The sequence below is a fragment of the Musca domestica genome, unplaced genomic scaffold, assembly GCF_030504385.1.
Source record: "Musca domestica strain aabys unplaced genomic scaffold, Musca_domestica.polishedcontigs.V.1.1 49, whole genome shotgun sequence".
Lineage (NCBI taxonomy): Eukaryota > Metazoa > Arthropoda > Insecta > Diptera > Muscidae > Musca > Musca domestica.
The window spans coordinates 2,224,556-2,245,965 of NW_026712344.1; the positions used below are offsets into that span (position 1 = coordinate 2,224,556).

At 34.5% G+C, this 21,410-nt stretch overlaps 1 protein-coding gene across 4 annotated transcripts in view; it reads left to right on the plus strand.

Moving 5' to 3' along the window:
* The window catches only part of LOC131800433 (actin nucleation-promoting factor WASL-like), a 38,271-nt gene extending 18,074 nt beyond the window's left edge, over positions 1 to 20,197 (plus strand). For 3 of the 4 annotated variants that reach the window (XM_059127929.1, XM_059127930.1, XM_059127931.1), the window contains exons 3-8: positions 10,038 to 10,265; positions 10,334 to 10,433; positions 14,473 to 14,990; positions 15,066 to 15,239; positions 15,317 to 15,508; positions 18,235 to 20,197. In XM_059127929.1, the coding sequence (XP_058983912.1) occupies positions 10,038 to 10,265; positions 10,334 to 10,433; positions 14,473 to 14,990; positions 15,066 to 15,239; positions 15,317 to 15,508; positions 18,235 to 18,492 (1,470 nt within the window). In that variant the 3' untranslated portion in view covers positions 18,493 to 20,197. The remainder of the gene's footprint in view (positions 1 to 10,037; positions 10,266 to 10,333; positions 10,434 to 14,472; positions 14,991 to 15,065; positions 15,240 to 15,316; positions 15,509 to 18,234) is intronic. The other variant, XM_059127932.1, reaches the window with a different exon arrangement.
* Positions 20,198 to 21,410: the final 1,213 nt, after the last annotated feature.

Genomic DNA, 21,410 nt, shown 5'->3' on the forward strand with positions numbered 1-21,410 from the left:
AGCCATTACGAACTTCAAATACCGAATTTGAAACAATTCCGGTGAATAGTGTCACTAAAATCATTAAAGTACCGAATATCGGGAGGTACCGTTGTATGGGGGATAAACGAAGACGTGGACCTGCACAGACAATTTTCTGTCATAGGCTGTAGTGCCCATTACGAACTTCAAATACCAAATTTGAAACAATTCCGGTGAATAATGTCGCTTTAATCACCAAAATACCGAATATCGGGGGGTACCATTAGATAGGGGCTATATGAAGACGTGGACCTGCACACACAATTTTCTGTCATAGGCTGTGGTACCCATTACGAACTTTAAATACCAAATTTGAAACAATTCTGGTGAATAGTGCACTAAAATCATTAAAGTACCGAATATCGGGAGGTACCATTGTATGGGGGATAAACGAAGACGTGGACCTGCACAGACAATTTTCTGTCATAGGCTGTAGTACCCATTACGAACTTCAAATACCAAATTTGAAACAATTACGGTGAATAATGTCGCTTTAATCACCAAAATACCGAATATCGGGGGTACCATTATATGGAGGCTATATAAAGACGTGGACCTGCACAGAAAAGTTTCTGTAATAGGATGTAGTACCCATTACGAACTTCAAATACCAAATTTGAAACAATTTCGTTGAATAATGTCGCTAAAATCATCAAAATACCGAATATCGGGGGTACCATTGTATGGAGGCTATACCCAAACGTGGACCTACATGACCCATATTCAATACCAAAAGTCCTTCAGACATAATACGCATTTGAGTAACATTTTATCAACCTACTTCATTTCGTTGGGAAGCTAGAGACGGAATCGGCATAGAAATTTATATATATATATATATATATATATATATATATATATATATATTATAATAACGGATTTATGCAAAAATTTAAAGGAATAAAATATTTAAAGGAATGCCAGGAACACATTCGGAGATTTTTTATGACTATAAAAGCTATAATCCTGATTTTTACCCCCTCCACCATAGTATGGTGAAATATAGATTTTAGATCCCACAATATATATATATATATATATATATATATACATATATATATATATATATATATATATATATATATATATATATATATATATATATATATATATATATATATATATATATCCGAATGTGTTCCTGGCATTCCTTTAAATATTTTATTCCTTTAAATTTTTTCATAAATCCGTTATTATAATTCTGACACTCCTCTAAAAAATTAAAAAAAAAATACAATATTATATTTCTAATGATTCTCAAAAATATTCTTAAATATTTCAGATCAAAAGCTAAAAGAGGAAAAAAACTGAAAATAATATTGAAATTTGTGTAAAAAAACCAACAAAAGCAACCCAAAGTATTGAATTAGTGGAAGATCGACTGAGAACCATCATCAGCTTATTTTTCCTTCCCAGAAAAAACTCATTACAAATAGCATCCCTAACACATTATTTAGTGTGTTAGAGCGATATATTTATTAGTTTTTTTTTTTCGTTAAATTCACAAAATATCCCCTAATTTCTTGATTTAATTGCGTCGCAAAAAACGTCTCTTTTGAATGACATAACCTTGTTATTATAATGATTAGTAATTCGATTTGTAATGAGTATTTTTGATAGATATTAGCACCGACGCAATTTATCACAATTACGTATCTCAAAAAGTGACATTCTCTGTATTTTTCGAGACACCCTTTTTTATACGAATGAACTTTTAGCTATTCATTTTTCAAAAGTTCTTCCTCTTTGGAGTGTGTTGCCGTCACAGTCGTTGCTTTATGATTTCCTTTGTTTCTGTCAAGACACCACTAGGAATGTCAAACATTCTTTTCATGCAGTCACTCACACCCGGCTAGATACCATAGTGACCGATAGGTACCATGTAAATGGTGAATATACTTCCTCCTTGTCGAAGTTCTTCGTTGTCACCAGCACGACCAATGTCCTGACAGAGTTTTTACAAGAGTCAAAGAAAAAAAACACTGATATAAGGAAGAGGGATTAATCAGCGAGGTTAAAATGGTGAAGATTCTATAGGAAATAGTATGCAACATTATAGATCGATTGAGTACTTTTACTGCAAAACGTATGTTTGTTTTTAGCTAGTGTATGAACCCAAACTTACCCTGTTTTAGAGTTCGAGTATAGGTGAAACTCGCTCGTATGCGAGAAGAAGTTCTCTTGCGAGTAAAAAATGTAAATCGAGTGTGCTCTATTTTTCAATGTCACTGAAATAAGAGTAAGTTTTTCTCTTTTTCGAGCGGAAGAAAAAATCGGCTGAAATAGAACACATTCTGCTCTTGTCGAGTACTTTTCTAGTTTCGTCATACATTTTTTTATTTGTAAATCACTTTCCCCCCCCCCCCAAAAAAAAAAAAACAAATGCCCTCAAGGCCAATTTTTCCACTTGATTTTACTCTTAGAATATACAATACTTTTTTTTTCGAACATTCTAAGGGAAGAACGTGATCCCTGAAATTTGAAGTTATTCCATGGTCACAATTAAGAAGTATTTTTAGTTGCCAAATAATAGCTACTTTCTTAGTGGAAAATGAATAACAACTTATTTAGCTACGACAGCCAAAAATTGGTTTGAAAACCCACTATTTGGTAATGGGAGTTTTTGTTATATTCTTCAAAAAATTCGGGAGATCTTTTAAAAAATATATTTAAAAATAATCACAAGTTTTGTCAAGAAGTCGTTTCCAAAAATGTTGAGCAGGACTTTTATATTCTTATCAAAAATCTTAGTATATCATCAACAAATCGGCTAACGGTGGCAATTTGATACATACTTGCTTCCTAGGGCATGTCCATGCCAAAATATGGGGTTAGGATGCTGTTTTGTAAGTAGTTACTGTTTTCAATTTGTTCTTAATAAACTAAATATTTGGTAATGGGATGTTTACTGGGTAAGGATTCCATCAACAACTCACAACCTTAGGTTTTTCAGTCTTAGTGTACGCCGCATTACTCATTACTTGGTAATGAGATAAAAATACCTCATTTTTTCAACTTACTGGGAATCTAACGGTTTTTAAATTAGGCCCCATTTCAACAAAACATGGTATTTTCTTTCTTTCTTTTCTTTTACTGGGTAAGGGTTGCATCAACAAATCACAACCTTTGATTTTTTAGCCTTAGTATACGCCGCCTTACTTATTACATGGTAATGAGAAAAAAATACCTCATTTTTTCAACCTACTGGGAATCTAACGTTAAATTGGACCCTATTCAACAAAACATGGTATTTTCTTTCTTTTCTTTTGCCGATGTAAAGTTCCGAACTCACAACCTGGGGTAATAAAAAATATAGGTTGTTACATTAGATTATAATTGGTTACTGGATCCATCGGTGGGCGCCCACTCTTTGCTATCGTTACTAATTACTTGCTAATGGGAAAATAATTTCTATTGCTTTATAAAATGGGCTCTTTATTTTCAATTTGCTTGCAATACGAATAGAGGCTTCTTTATTTTTATGGGAAAAACTGTTAAAATTCATAATTGTTTTATTTTTCTTCGCTTGCCGACAAAAGGTCAAAAGCTCACTAGTTCCGGCGACTCTATGCCGTTCTTGCTGGTTACTTTGTAATGGGTAAAATAATTTCAGTTATCAAACTCATAATTTTAAACTTGCTAGTAATGTAAAATGTTATTCATTTACATTACCTTGTAATGGGTTATTCGCCTTGCCGACACTGAATCTTGAGTTCAATACCTTCGGATTTGAGCCCAGAGAGCCAAACTTTGCGCCATCGAAACTCATTACTTGATAATGAGGAAATAAGTTGTTTCACCGGTAATGCAAATGTCGATTATATCGTGTAATGTAATACGAGGGTCATGTGACAACAACTTCGTAATTTTTAAGGGCAAACGCATAATTTTAAAAATTTCTGGTAATTTAAAAAATTATTCATTACAAAGTAATGTTATGTAGGTTATTCATCTTAGGTGAATCCCAAGTTTTCGCTGGGAAAGGTTATTTAAAATCTTAAATTTACAAACAACAACTCTTACCGACACTGAGTCTCGAGATCATTACCTTCGGATTTGCGGTCGGAGACCCAAACGTAACGTAACTCATTACTTGGTAATGAGGAATGAGGTTTTTTTCCCAACCTACTGGTTACGCAAAGGTAGATTGTTACATCACCTTGTAATGTAATATGCCGGTCATGTGACATGTCGTCATTACTCATTACTTGGTAATGAAAAAAGTTAATATACCTTGTGGCTTCCTATGAATGACTGATTATTTTTAATCTACTGGTAATGCAAAAGTTCGTGTAATGGGTTTTTTGACTTTTTGGTTTCCATTTTTTTTATCGAAAAAGTAATTTGTCTCCTTGCTTCCTAAGGAATAACTGCTTATTTTCAACCTACTGGTAATGCAAACTGTATTGTAATGTGTTATTCGACTAATGTGGCTTCAAAACTTTTTTTTGAAAGTATTCTTTCCAGTCTCAGATTTACAAGAACAACTTTTCGTCGAGCCGAGTCTCGAAATTGAAACCTTCTTATAATCGGACAAATATATTTCGTGCCGCCGTTACTCATTACTTGGTAATAAGGATAATAATTTCGTTTGCATTATACCTTTTTTAAAACGCCCCAATATTTCAACCAAAGGTAGGTTGTTTACACTACCTTCAGGGTCATACTGGATCCAAAAATTTTGCTATGTGTGAAGGACTTAGGTTAGGTTGAAAAGAGGGCGAAATAATTCGCCGCATGTTCTGTATGACATACACTTAAGCCAGTAAGGCCTGTTGTACGCTCTAGACTAAGGGTTTTATTTTCGAAAGAAGACGGGCAGTTTACAGTCTGTTATATTTGAAATTCAGTTGCCTTTATGAAATTCCTTAACTGTTTTATTTCATTTACCATGATCTGATTAAGGTCTGGTATGGAGTCGTTCCCTAAGAATTGAGATCTGATATTGGCAAACGCTGGGCATTGGCAGAGAAAATGTTCCAATGTGTGAAGGACTTAAACATCAAATCGAATGAAACATATATATGGGAGCTATATCTATATCTGGACCGATTTTAACCAAATTTGATACACTTGCCTCTGGGCTGAATTATGTGGATCCTAACATTTTGCTATGTGCGAAGAACTTATACATTAAATCGGATGAAACATATATATGGGAGCTATAGCTATATCTGAACCGTTTTCGCCAAACTTAATACACTTACTTCTAGGCTGAATTATGTGGATCCAACAATTTTGCTATGTGGTGACACTTCAGAAAATTAGCGCCATAGCATCATAAGTAGTATTTTTTGCCACGACCCAAATTTTTAGAGATACTCGTCCCGGTTCTGTTTGGAAAAAATCTTTGTAGCCTCTCAAAGTTTTCATAATTTTCAAATCTTCCACATTAGAAAAAGACTAAGACCTAAAACAGACATTATTTCTTGGCCAATAGGCAGCCACAGAAGATTACTAAACTACCCAGCGTACACATGCCGAACAATCAACTAAAATACTTTTAAAAGGGAGGGGAGGGAGGCGGACTATGGCTGCAATTCAAATCATTTAAAAATAAATTTTCAGATATTTCTTTCTTTTTTTTTTTGCATTATAACCTGGCCATAATACACAAATTGCTGCTACTGCTGTTGTTTGCTTGCTGGCTGGCTGGCTGGGCTGGCTTAGCTTGGCTATGGCTCTCTTTTTGACTATCTGTCACCAACACACTTGGCGACAATAGTTGATATTATTCAAACGTGCCTGACATACCAAAACGGCTAGAAAAACGCAATTCACCTTTTGTTTTTACTGCTGCTTTCGTTGATATAACCCTTATTTTTTTGTTATTAGAGATTGCAGCAAACAGCTGCCACTGCTGCAATTTGCTACCACGTCGGCGTCATCGTCCAATCATTTGTCTATTTAGCCATAAACATCTAGCCAACAAGCCATATTTAAATCGTCAACCCTCCTCCTCCCCCATCCATACTATAAATGTCTATAAAAGTGGGCACGAAGCGGAAGTGATTGCAGCTAGCTGCTGACAAACAAATCTGCTGCTCCGCGACTACTTCAGCAGTACTTCATTTGTATGCAGCAAATATTCACGCATATGAATTGATACGAAATGAAATGATGTTATTTAAGTAACGATATGATGACTACCTTTGAATTTTTCTGCTGCTACTTATTCGCGATTCATTGCCAAACAGTGGACTAAAATGTCCAAATAGCTGGGATATTAAGGCGAAAAATTATAATGGGGTTGAAATTTTTTCAAAAACAATTACAAAACAAAATTAAGTCTTGAACTGTTGTTTCATTTCCAAAATAGTCCGTTTTGTATTTTAAAGCGAAGCGATCCCGTTATATGAGGGCTTTAGCAAAACGTTGCCAATCTCGAATAAAATGTCAGAAAATTAAATCTTTTGGAGTGGTCTCTTAGAACGTTCTTGCAGGGACAATGGATAATGTAGAACCAGGAACGACAAGACTCCCTCTGGACATGTTAAAATTTACTTTAAATATCCACAGCTATAGCTAAGATGGACCCTTAAAAAATATATAACAGCACGATTAAATCCCCGATTAAGTTGGAATACATAAGTGAAATAAAACCAGTAAGCAAAGGTAAAAATTTGGACGGGGTCGGCTATATGACAAATTTAGTAGTTGCCGTAACAAAAAAAGATTATATTGGGAATTTATATGAAGTAGATCATACCAACCATGAACCTTATTTGAATGGCTATCATGGCTTTTGAACGGTTATAATTTGATTTCAGATGTATAATGGAGGTATATCCACTTCTGAATTGATTTTCACCAATTTTAACGAAGGCATTTTTGATTTCTAGTAGGGTTATATTAAAAACATATCGGAGCCAAGTTCCATCAATTGGATAAATTCGGTTAAATATGAAGAAAATCCTATCCAATTTTGGCCGATATTGCACATATGGTGAACAATAACCGTGGAATCGGTTATCTGAACCGATCTCCATAAAATTTGGCTGAGGTATTTTTGAGCTGTATATGATATACGGTACCAGATTTCACTATCGTGTGTGCATATTACGAATGTGAGGGACTTGAACACCAAATCGGATAGAACATATATATGGCGGCTACAGCGTTATCTGAAAAGATTTTCACCAAATTTGATATACTGGCTTCTAGGCTGAATTCGGAAAATCACTCCATTTATGCGTATATTAGTCATTTGGTGCACAATAAACCTGATTTCGGATGAAGATATATATCCAAATCTCGATAAAATTTGGCCGAATGTAAGGGACTTAAACACCAAATCGGATGAAACAAAAACATAGATATTTATGATATACAGGGTGAGATAAAAAACTGCAACAAAGTCAAACGCCATAATTTATACTTTTTTTTTTAAATTTTATTGAATGAGAACAAAAATGTCGAAAATAGCATCAAATTTTAGAATATGCCTAGATTTGTTGGAATTGGTCACCTTTGGCACGAAATATGGCCTTCAAACGGCCAATGAAACCGTCACACGCTTCCCGAATGTTGCTCTGCGGTATTTTGGCCCATTCCCGGCGAAGCGCTTGCATGTGGTGATCGACACTTTGGTATTTGTTAGTGCCAACCTTGCTTTCCAAAATACTCCAGACACAATAGTTCAACGGATTGGTATTGGCCCGGAGATTTTTGTGGTCATTGTGCGCTGGAAATGAAGCGAGGAACCTCATTTTGTAACCATTCTTGGGTATCGCCTGCTGAGTGCGATGGGGCTGAGTCCTGTTGGAATGTCCAAGGTCTGCGGCCAACCGAAGGTGCACATTTTCACCTGACCTCTTTGGCAAGTAAACACGATCATTTTGTTTGTTTACAAACTGCTGGACAAAGAATGTTTTCTCAATGGAAAAAACCAAATTCGGCAGTTCACTACTTTCGGCCAAGCGAAGCAACTCTTTAGCTCTCTGGAGTCTATTTTCTTTCTGTTGCGGTGTAAGTTCTTGCATTTTTTGGAATTGTAATGGCTTTACCCCGAGCTCATTTTCAATATTTGCCGAATGGATTATTGCGATATGTTCAGCTAACGAGCCATTTTACGTCCACTGCGAAGCGTTTTTCGATGAAATCGCTTCTTTACTTCATCGAACCATTTCTGCTGATGTTGCTGTTTTCTTCCGTCCACTTCCTTGACGTCGAGCTACGCTACCAGTATCACGGTAACGAGCAATGGAACGAGAGACACAAAAGATTTATTCACATTTAAATGCTGGAGTGCTCTAACGATAGCCACTTGTGGTTTTCCAGCCAAATATAAAGAAATTACACTATCACGTTTGAATTCCATAACGAATAACATTTTTTCTGGAAAATTCTCACCAAAATGCTTTTGTACGATTGTAAACAATATACTGAGCTGTCACTGGAATAATTTTAACATCTGTCGGACGAGTGGTTTAAAAATGACAGCAGTCTGAAGTTGGTTGCAGTTTTTTCATCTCTAGGCTGAATTCGGTCGGATGTGCCGAAATACATTCCCTTTGGACGTATATTACTCATGTGGCCACAAAAAAAGTGGAATCGGACGAATATATGTATGGGAGCTATATCTAAATTTGGACAGATTATCACAAATTTCAATCGGGCTTGTCTTTGTTAAAACGATTCCGAAGAGTCTATCTCGTTTCCTTCCTTCTCCATGTTACAAACAAATGCACAAAGACATAATACCCTCTCCGCGGTGTGGTGTTGGGTATAAAAAGTTTTAAATCTGAATGAATATCTAAAAAATCTAAGGGTAATGCTAAAGTGATACTTGAAAGAATATTGACAATAAAATTAATGATTCATGGGAGATCATTGAAAGAAATTTCCCAAAAAAAAAAAAATAAATAAATAAATAAAACACCGGGTCGAACTTTACTCTCCACCATATTAAAGGAACTTGAAAATATCAAAAAAAAAAAAAAAATCCGTAGAAAAATACCTCTCAAATGATTCCCTTTATTTGGGGCCTATACATAGACGCGGCCCTTCACAAATAATTTTTTGTCATAGGCTGTAGTACCGATTCTCAACTTCAAATACGAAATTTGAAACAATTCCGGTGAATAATGTTGCTAAAATGATAAAAATACCGAATATCGGAAGATATGGTTATATGTGGGCTACACGATTTTCAGTCTTAGGCTGTAGTACCAATTACGTTTGAACAATTCCGGTGAATAATGCCGCTAAAATCGTCAAAATACCGTCCTCAGGACATTTGGAATCAAAAATGTCGGTCCACGTTTTCGTATAGGCCCCCATATAACGGTAACTCCCGATATTCGGTATTTTGACGATTTTAGCGGCATTATTCGCCGAAATTGTTCAAACGTAATTGGTACTACAGCCTTAGACTGAAAATCGTGTAGCCCACATATAACGGTATTTCCCGATATTGGGTATTTTTATCATTTTAGCAACATTATTCACAGGAATTGTTTCAAATTTCGTATTTGAAGTTGGGAATCGGTACTACAGCCTATGACAAAAAATTATTTGTGAAGGGCCGCGTCTATGTATAGGCACCAAATAAAGGGAATCATTTGAGAGGTATTTTATTTATATTTTCGTTTTTGTTTAAGCATTTTTTTTTATTCAAAATCGTTATTTCGACAAGCCTCACTTTTATCTGTAGCCACAGAAAAATTACCCCTTGTATAGAATATTTTGCAATTTTGGGAGCATGCAACCACAGTGTAGTGTTTTTCCTGACATAAAGATAGGTAGGTGTTGGTCAAGGAAATTACACCAACCGACCAACCAACAAGTATAATAATTTAAAAATAAACCTCTATTAAATTAAAGGAGAAAAGGAAAAATTTGCAAAGGGACACAAGTCACGTCAGTTCGTTCAGTTTATCCCGGTCTGGCATTTGAGAAGGTTCATTCATTCTAGCGCTTTAATTTTTAATTGGAAACAAATTATTTTTTTTTAAACTCACAATTTCATAGAATATTCAATTGTAACTAATTTTGTCTGTTTTCTCTACTTCCAGACTTTAAACACAGCCGTGGTACAAATCTACAAAACCGAAGCTTCCGCTCACTCGCATTGGAAAAAGAAATACACCGGCGTTGTATGTTTTGTCAAAGATTGGGATTTACGTTCCTATTTTTTACGAGCATTTTGCCTGATCAAACATGAACTGATATGGGAGCATGAACTGTACGATGCCATGAAAATAAATAAAGCGCGTTCGTTTCTGTTGACTTTTGAGGGACAGGTATGTGTGTGTGTGCTTTTGAGATGAAAATAATTATTTATTCTTTTCTACCCCATCTCCATTTCCAGGATGGACATATCGCATTGAATTTTGTCTCCGAAGATGAATGTGACTCATTTTACCGGGCTGTGGATAAAACCATTGAAACAAGAAACCGTAAGAAATTAGGTTAGCTTTTGTTTTATGCTCTGCTTTTGTTGTTTGTTTGTGTTTTATTATTATTGTTATAAAAATATCTATTCAATAGCAATATTAGGTGATTAACCTCAAACATCGTTTGTTAACAATTTTTCAGAAAGTCCAAATTCTTTTTGGAAAGTAGCAAAATGTGTTTGCATATTAGATATATTCATATCAACTTGTTTTTGCATAATTTCATTGATTCCGAAAATCTATACCCATTCATTCAATGCATTCGAATCTTTCTTGAATGTATTATTACCCAAATCATGATCAAGCACAACATTAATATCGTTTTAGTCAAAGTTTCAATAATAACTCACCGATATAAAAATAAAACTTTCAACTGAGATAATTTTGTTTGTGGTCTATGTAATATTTTTATGAAATACAACCGTCTTGGATTTTCTTTGTTGCCCTGCCGCAGATATTTTGTTCTTGCAAAATAGTCAGGCTTAATTTTATTATTGTTGTGTACATAGCTAAAATCGTCTATATTTATTAGTGTAGAAGTCTGCCTTTTTTTACAAAAACAAAACAACTACGATATCAAAAACCAGTAAAGAAAGTCTTAAAGTCGGGCGGGGCCGACTTTGTGATACCCTACACCACTTTGCTAATTTAGTAGAGCTCCACATAACAATTAAAAGTTTTTATGGGAGAATTCAATCATACACGCTATGCTTATAATTATAATTTAAAGTTCAAAGGACTAAATATGCCAAGCGTTTGTATCTTTTAAATTCGGAATTTTATTGCCCATTTGGTGCACAATTAATTTGAAATCGGATAAAGATATATATGGGAGCTATATCCAAATCTGAACCGATCTTGATAAAATTTTGCAAAGATATTTCTGAGCTGTATTTGATATATTTCCCTGAATATCGTTGTTACGGAGTGCATATTACGGCTATGGGTAACAAATATAACAGATCGGATGAATAATATATATGGAAGCTATAGCTATATCTGAACCGATCTTTACCAAATTTGATATATTAGCTTCTAGACTCAATTCGGTCGTAAGTGCCAAATTCCATCCCATTTGGACAAATATTAGACGTTTGGTGCACAATAAAAAGTAAATCGGACGAAGTTATATATGGGAGCTATATCCAAATCTGAACCGATCTCGATAAAATTTTGCAAATGTATTTTTGAGCTGTATTTGATATTTTTCCCCAAATATTGTTGTTGCAGAGTGCATATTACGGCTGCGGAGGGCAAAAATAACAAATTGGATGAACGATATATATGGGAGCTATAGCTATATCTGAACCGATTTCGATCAAATTTGGCATACTTATTTTCAGGCCTAATTTGGGTGTATACGCAAAATTCCATACAATTCAGGCTGATATTACACGTTTGGTGCACAATAAAAAGCAACTCGGACGAAGATATATATGGGAGTTATATGTAAATTTTGACCGATTATCTCCAATTTCAATAGGGTTCGTCCTTGGACCAAACAAATGATCTGTGCAAAATTTCATCTGGATCGGGCAATAAATACGACCTGTACTTTGTTTACAAAAATACATGGACAGACGGACAGACGGACGGACATGCATAAATCGACTCAGAATGTGATTCTATGCAGATCATCAAAAGGAACTATGGGTCTATCTCGTTTCCTTTTGCCTGTTACAAACAAATGCACAAAGACATAATACCCTGACCACCTTGGGGTGTAGGGTATAATAAATAAATGTCAACCTTGTTCTATTTATAGGCTAGGCACCGTCAAAGAAAGGTTTTTGTTATATCAAACAAAACGAATATGCTAGTTATGCTGATTTCATTTTCCTAGAGAAAGCATAGCAGTGCAGAAATGTTTATAAGAGCGGTTGTAAGATTTAGTTTAGTTCTATTGAGCTTTCAATCCTCACTTTGGTATAAACAAGTTAAACAGTATCAGTCAGTTTCGCCGACAGCTGTATGCCCCCAGACTTGAGTTATGATTATTCAAACTATTGACCATTTATGGGGGAGGTTCCGAAGCAATTGGTCCATTTTGACCAATTCGTATCTGACCTAAGACTGATATAAATATTACATCGTACCAGATTTGGACTACTTCGAATACTTCCTATACTTTATATGAGATATGTGTACATTTTTAGAAGTATTTTTTAGAGTATTCCATTATCAAATTTCATCTAATACATAAAAAAATATAAGTATGTGCAAAATTTGAAGGAAATTGAAAGCAATTTTATGCAAAATCATAAATTCCGATAAATAGCATATTCATATCAGATTTCTGGTTTAAAGAAATATTTAAATATAGCAAGTTATAAAGAATCGTCGACTTGTTTCGCAAGTTATGACAGATAAATATTGAAAATTGCGACCCTTTGTGGGTGAGGTACCTGAAGGGGTTGGCAGATATATATCATCTTCACAACAGATCTTGCGTTAGCAAAAATAATTGGATATCTAAAATTTGAAAAGAGTTGGTTGCTATTTCGCGAGTTGTTTTTCAAAATCTTGAACCCTATGTGGAGGAGGTACCAAAACAAATGGTGCGATTACTACCATCTTTATAACAGATCTTGTGTTGATGGAAATATTGAGATGAATAGAATCGGAAATTAATTTCGAGTTTTATGAGCATCAAGAATATTCAAAATGTTGACCTTTTGTGGGGGAAGTACTAGAAGGAGAGGACCGATATATCTAAATGGAATCGGATGTTTATTTCGAGTTTTATGAGCTTCATGGATATTCAAAATTTCGACCTTTTGTGGGGCAGGTACCAGAAGGAGTGGATCGATATATTCCATCTTAACACCAGACCTTGGGTTATTAAAAATTATTGGGATGCGTGAAATTTGAAGACAAGCGGACTCTTCCATCACATTTTATAAGATTTGTAATTATTCAAAATTTTTAACCTTTGTGGGGAAAGCACTTGATATTGGACCGATATTGTCCATTTTCGCACCTGACCTGATTTGCAAAGTTGGAGCAAAATCTGATCATCTTTATGTGCAGAAAATATATTTTTTGAAAATTTCGACATTTTGTGGGGGAGGTACCAGAAGGAGTGGACTGATATTGTCCAAATCGGACACTCCCTTCGAGAGTTATCGTGCGCAGCAGCCAGCCAGACAGGCGGACATCGCTAGATCGAATCCAAATGTCCAGAAACGGATTTGATCCAAAGAGACCTAGGGCCTAAAACCGTTTTTTGGACTAGGCACGTTTTGACCGAATCAAATGATATATAGCCTCTCTAGCCATATGGCTGAGGGTATAAAAATTGTTGTCATGGGAGTTGTTTTTTTTTTGATAACTCCTGTTGAGAATATCCCCAGAGAAACACCTAGGGAATTGACAAGTATGGGTGTCTTTCCGAAAGCACGGAACTTCCCCATTTTAAACAATCCGTTGGACTATTGTGTATGGAGTATTTTGGAAAGCAAGGTTGGCTCTAAAAAATACCAATGTGTCGGTCACCTCAAGCAAGCGCTTCGCCGGAAATGGGCCAAAATACCGCATGGCAACATTCGAGCAGCGTGTGACAGTTTCATTTGCCGTTTGAAGGCCATATATCCAATGACCAATTCGAACAAATCTAAACTTATTCTAAAATTTGATGCTATTTCCGACATTTTTTGCTTTCATTTAATAAAATTAAAAAAAAAAAATGTAAAAAGCATGGTGTTTGACTATGTTGCAGTTTTTTTATCTCATCCTGTATATTATAATAAAAAAAATAAATTCCCTCTAAACCTTTTCATTTATGTATATATTAATCGTGTAAGTACAAATCTGTGTAGCTGTCTTCCGCAATGCTTCTATTAAATGTTAAACTTTCAAGTTAATTAGTTATCACTAATGTTATATGGACCCCATGAAAACAGTTACATACATCCCCACATCAATTTATGTCGTTCACGTATCTCACAATGTTCATAATTTCAAATATATTACATTCATGTGGCTACATGTTGCTAAAAACATTATCAAAAAAAAAAAAAAAAACAAAATGTTAACTTTACTCCCATCGTTTCAGAAAAACGTAATAAACGAAAATCGCAAATGGCTCCTTCCGCTCCACTAGCACCATTGCCCAAAGAACCGGATTCAAATACTGTACAGCTGCGTAACAATGCCTCCAAAATTGGTACTATCAATTTTACCCCAGCCCCAGCTCCGGTGCAACCAACATCGAAACATCTGTTCTCTTCGCTGTCGTCGTCTTCCAACAACAAAAAACAAAAACCCAAAGTTAATAAATGTGATATTGGTGCACCGACCAATTTCCGTCACGTTTCACACGTCGGCTGGGATGATGATAAGGGCTTCGATTGTCAGGGCGATGAAAACGATGAAGTTCTAACGCAATTCTTTGCCAAGGCTGGCGTATCGAAACACCAGCTTAGCGATCGTGATACAAGGGCTTTCATCTATGATTTTATACAGAATCAAAATGTTTTGGATATTGTGAAACAGGAGAATGTGGAGAAACCAAAAACAACAATAGCTGCGGCACCCCCACCACCGCCACCAACAAGACATCACCATCATCATGTAAGTTGTTGCTACGAATTATAAAAAATGTACAACTTGGTTAAATAAATTATTTCTTTCCAATATTTTGTTAAGGCTCAAAATGGCAATACTACGACTTCAACAACAACAACATCAATACCAAGATCTGCACCTCCACCACCAGCTAGACAACCTCCACCACCAGTACCTACAACAGTGCCTGGTCTTTCAAGAGCTCCTGCGCCACCCTCTAGACCACCACCACCTCCAGCTCCTAGTACAGCACCGGTATGTTAATGATTTTATCTTTTGCAGGTTTGGGGACTGTTAATAATAATTTGTTTGTTTTCGTTTTCTCTCAACAGCCACCACCTCCTCCACCACCAGCGGCTTCATTTGCACCTCCACCACCGCCACCACCTCCGGCTATGGGTGAAGTACCCTCAATTACAACAACGCATGTTAAAACTGAAACTAAGGCTCCATCTAGTTTACCACCAATATCTGATACACGTAGTGAACTTATGGATAGCATACGTAAAGGCGTACAACTTAAGGTAAAACATTTTGTTGTGTACCATACAAATTAATTTTGATTTGTTTAAATATCTGTTAAAAGTTTCGAAACTTATTCTTGAAAAATCGCACATTCTTGAAAAATCTACAAATGTATGGTAGTAGCCATAACTTTGACTCAGAGAGATAATCTTCAGTTCTACTATAGAGGATATAATGTCTTAACGCTCTGCAGACAATAGTAGAGTTCTAGGACTTTAATAGACGCTATATTTTCTTAGACCACACTTAAATCTTCGGCACATTGTTACAACAAATTTTCAATTCTTTTCTCATACCTAATGATTTGTTTGTGGTAGTCAATATAAACTACCAATTTGAACGCTATGATCCGTTCGTATATTCGGTTGTATTAAATCTGCTTTTAGGGTTCCGCTTAGACATCCTGTATCACACGCTGGGCAGACATTTCTTCATCAATTTGCGGCCAGTAGAATTGAAGCGGCTGCACCATTCGAAACATAATGGGGCCAAAACTAATCTGCTTTGTCTAGGCGACGTTCTTCAACTGTAATTGGGAGGTGGACTCCGAGGACAACATTTATGCTGTTGTGCTTGACTACATGGGTGGCTGCATCAGTGTTAATTCTATTAAGGCATGCCTGATAGACTTCCTGATCCGGAAGGTCTTTTTATACCCTACACCACAAGGTGGTCAGGGTATTATGTATTTGTGCATTTGTTTGTAACAGGCAAAAGGAAACGAGATAGACCCATAGAACGAGATAGATCCGATTTTAAATTATTTGTGCACCAAATGAGCATTGAATTCTCCCATAAAAACTTTTAATTGTTATGTTGAGGTCTACTAAATTAGCAAAGTGGTGTAGGGTATCATAAAGTCGGCCCCGCCCGACTTTAAGACTTTCTTTACTGGTTTTAAAACGTTGCCTCTATGTGGCGGGACTTCTATCCACCATATAGTGGTTTGAATGACACCCACTGTAACATCCAAGTAGACTTAAGAGAGAACTTTCGTCTTCTTATGTAAATGATCTACTGGTGTTATGTTGCATTTCTCAGGAGGGCATTGTGCCTTGGACAAGTGCTGCCGGCAAGAGACTTGAAAGCCTGATTTCTACTTCCTATATTATTGCAGACCGCTGTGGTAACTTAAAAAGTCTTTCGAATATTATAGCCTTGTGGTCGAAACATATAACTAAAACCTGACTTTAGTTCAGGAAAATCGGCTCATTTTCAAGGCTTCGGTAAAGATTTGGGCGCTTGACGACTGGTTGAGAAATGTTAATACCCCAAAGTGGTCTACATCCGTACCATTCTCCATCGTGATCCATCAGACTTCGGCACAGGACAATTAAGTTTCTATTAAAGCATATCTTCACGTTATTTTAAAAAAGGAAATCATTGGATTGCCTCTGTTCTAAGATTAGTGATGTACACCAATCACATAGAGATTTATCTCGTTTGTTGGTTATCCTTCTCCAAAAGAAGCGGTGTCACAATCAATTATGAGTTGCCCTCAACATTTCAATTTATCTTGGTCTGATGAATCGGTTTTCGGCAGGAAGAGAAATATGAAAAGAGTAACTTTTAAATCATGCTTTCATCCTCACTATCTATCCGTGTATCTATCTCCGCAGCCGCACTGCAGTTCCTCTACATGGGCATAGTCTATTTTTGTTTTCGTTTAGAAAAGGAGGTGTTCTGTGACCGCCTTCTTTCCCTCTAATAAAAGTAAAAAACGTTAACTTTTATGCATATTTTTAAGACCGCAAACGATTTTTAAACATTTTTCTGAGCCACGGCACTATCGGGACAATATATGTGGATTTTGAAAGCACTTTATTCTGAGCCACTGTCAGACCCGAATTTTGAGGCATATTTTAAATCCACTGCGTGGCTTAAAAATGCTCAAAATACGGATTTTCAAAAATTTTCTGAGCCATGGTCTAGAAAATGCAGATTTTTACAACATTTTTTCTGAGCCAATGCCAGGCCAATAAACTTGGATTTTTTAAGAAATCTTTTCCGAGGTAATTTCCATCAATTGCCAGACCATTAGACGAGGTATTTTTACGGAAGAAATTTCAGACCGAAATATTTGAATTTTCGAACATTTTGCAGAAAAACGTAGATTTAAAATAAAATGTCCGCAGTTACTTTCGTGGCAATAAACGTGAATTTATAAGAATTGCTGACAGGAGCTTTCAGAGCAAATAAATAATATTTTTTAGAATTGTTTCTGTTTTTTTATGTTTTTTTCTGGAAGGACATTCTTGTGAATCAGTTAAGTAAATTTTCTAGAGGTTTTTTAGTTCAGAAAACGTGGATATTTTTTCTGGAGGGCTTTTTACTACATTTCAAAAAGCTGATATTGGCGAATTGAATATTTCAGATTCAGATATTACATACACCCGAGAAGATAATTACCCGAAGAGGATCTTTAATCAGAAGCCATTGATTATAAGTGAAATATACCTTAAGTTAAGGTTTGTTAATGACTGTACACCGTAGGTTACTCAGGGTTTAATGTTTGTTCTTGGGTTAATACTTCGATGCTGTTGTTTGGCTTTTAGCCTTCTGACAGAGGAAGCGAATGCAGATGTTTTTTTTTCACAGATCTAGGATAGTAGGGTCATATCGCATCTCTCGCATTATATTATTATATATTTATTTAAATTTCATGATTATGTCTTTACCAATATGATAATATGTTATTATTAAATTATTTTTTTTCTCTTTACAGAAAGTGGACACATCAGCCCTTAGCACTGGCAGTGGCGATTCACATGGCGACCTTATGTCTGAAATTCGTATGGGCTTTGAACTTAAACCGGCTAGTAGTCGTGAAATTCCTTCAAATCGTGCCAGCGATGAACATGTCTCTGGTACCGATGCATTGGCTGATGCTCTGAGAAGAGCACTATTAGATCGGGGTCGTGTAATGCAATCATCTGATGATGAATCCGAATCATCGGGTAATGATGATGAGTGGGACGATTAAATTTATTAATTGGCATAGCCACTTTAAAACAACAACAACAAATAATAATAATGAAATAAAATGCATGACCAAAGGTGGGCAAATGGGGTTTATTACAAGTCGGGTATGTGTTATTGTAATAATGTTGTTCAATTTTTTCCAATTACTAATACCAAATTTTACAATATGGCTGCCTCTCTTTCAATGATAACAAATGAAAACAATATGAAAAACAAAACAAAAGAAAATGAAACGAATTCATTTAAACAATACAATATATATATATTTTTTGTAAGAAACTGTGTACTATATTTTACAATTTAATTTTGTATAAAGTGCGCGTACGTCAAAGACATAATTAAGTTCTGCATACGTTTAATTAAAAACTACCTTTTTTGTTGTAAATCTCTAATGCATTTTGTGTTTTGAGGTGGAGGATCATAAACTTCACCCTAGAAAAAAAAAGTAACGCTCTTCTTCTTCTTTGACATCTTTGTGTAGATTTAATATATAATTTTAAGTAAAACAGTCTAAAAATATTCTTTTAATTTAAAGAAAAAAACTATTAAATAACATACAATTTAAATGGAAAATTTATCTAAAATCCATGGTACTGAAAGTGAATGGTTAACAGTTTAAGATAATACAACAATGGTATTTAGTTAAATACACTGTGTGCATATAAAAAATCGTATATACTTCTTAAGTGAAGAAGTTTGGATTCTTCCACACAATGGAATGTGTGATGATGTGTTTTGAAATTTACACTTTACCACAAGAAAGTGAACGCTTCGAATCAGGCTTTTTTCTGAAGTATCTGCAATGCAATGCTATTTTAGACACAGTGAAAAAAAAAAAACATTGTTTTTTAAAATTGCTTTTATTAATATTCCGTAATTTGTGTACTTTTTTCTCTCTCTTTAATTAGTTTTAAATAGAATTCTAGTCTTTTAAAAAAAGTATTGTTTATAGTGTAAACGCTAAAATATACACACCCACACACACACATAAAATATTGATCTTGTATTTTCCGATGACATAAATACTCCATTTTACATACCTTAATATATACATAGTATATATGAGATTGGAAATTTTATTTTAATCATGCATATCCACTTCCTTCGGCTCAATTATCAAATAAATAAATGAAGGATGAATTCCAAAAAAAAAAAAGCAAAACAACAATGACCATAAACTACAAAAACGAAACATACATACATATACATATATCACTACCATTGCCCAGCAATTCAAAAGAAAAGAAACGAAACAAAACAAAATTAATAATCAAATTACAACTACTATATATCTAAATCTATATTTATGCAATGTATAAAAAATAAACACTTCTGTTCTCTTCTATTCTATTCTTTCTTCCTTTTTTTAATTTTAAATTAGTAACAATTGTGCCAAATACAAATGAAAATAGAAACCATAACTAAACAAAAAATGGAAAATTATTGAATTACAAAAGAAAATACTATTAAAAAAAAAAACAAAAACAATATACATCACATCTTATATAAGCAACAAGGAACAACAAATAATAAATAGTAATTGTAACAGTTCTTTTTCCATGTATTTAAATTTCAAACATATTATAGTGTAATAAAAACAAAGCAAAAAAACAAATGTCAAATAGTCAAATAATAAAATAACTATCATAACTACAAACCCTAACAAGTTATAGGAACAAAGTTTTATTAGATATACAAAAAAACAACATATTCCTTTATAACTATATATATTGCAAACAAAATAATAATGTTATTTAAAATAACATCTTTTAAAATCAATAATAAATTGCAAAACAAAAAAATATTTATGAAACAATTTTTTTCTAAATGTTTAACAAAATGTCTCTGGAAGCCTTTGTCATTTCCCTTTCAACATCGCGAAATATTTGCCCGGGAACCCTATTATTTTAAAGAAGGTGATCGATTCATCTAAAGTAGATGTTAAAAAACTATAAAAATGTTATTTTGAAAGTGGCAAATAATAGTCTATGCGAAACAAAGGAATATGGTGAAATATGTACAGATGAGGTGTATATGAACTGACAGATACAAAGTGACTCACGTGTCATCAATAAAACAATATCATCAGGAAGATATTCGTTATGTTATTTTGCACCTTTATACCCACACTGTCTCAGCCTCAACTTTAAATCAGCTAATTTTGGATACATTTTTTCGTACAAAGTATGAAGAGTATATTAAGTTGGCCATTCCGTTTGTAACTCCTCGAAATAATAATTTATATTCTTGATCAGTATAAGATTCTATGTCGATTTCGCTTCGTAAAACTACAGAAATACAGATCTGAGACTATGCACGCTTTCTGTCAGAATTATTCAAAATTATGTGCAAAAAAATTGATTTCATTTATTTTGTATTTTCCATATTTTTAAAATGATGAAATATTTGGATATTCCTTAAAAAATATGATACAAACAGTCCAATCTTTCAATTGAATGGCAAAACTGGCAAATATCTGTAGAACCCGTATCGCAATATACGTTTTTTCCATTCATTGATTTTGAAAATATTTTTTCTTCGATTTTCAAAACAATAAATACAATATACAAATAAATACAATACAATCCTCTACCTTACCTTTTCATTGTTCCTTGGATTTAACCATGGCCGTCTGTGGAAATCACTCTAGCTCCCGAACGACATGAAGTAGGCTGACGAATTTTTCGTATTGAAAATGGGCTATATATTTTGATATAGCTCCGCAATATTTAATGTATTTTGGCGGTTTTAGTCATATTTTTAAAAAAGAATTTGCGGTAATTTGGCATTTTGGGAACTTTTTTGAAAGGACCTCATAGCTGGACCCCCAATATTCGCTATTTTGATGATTTGTGTCACATTTTTCACCCATATTTTATCAAATTTGCTATTTGGAGTACGTAATGGATACTCCCTCCA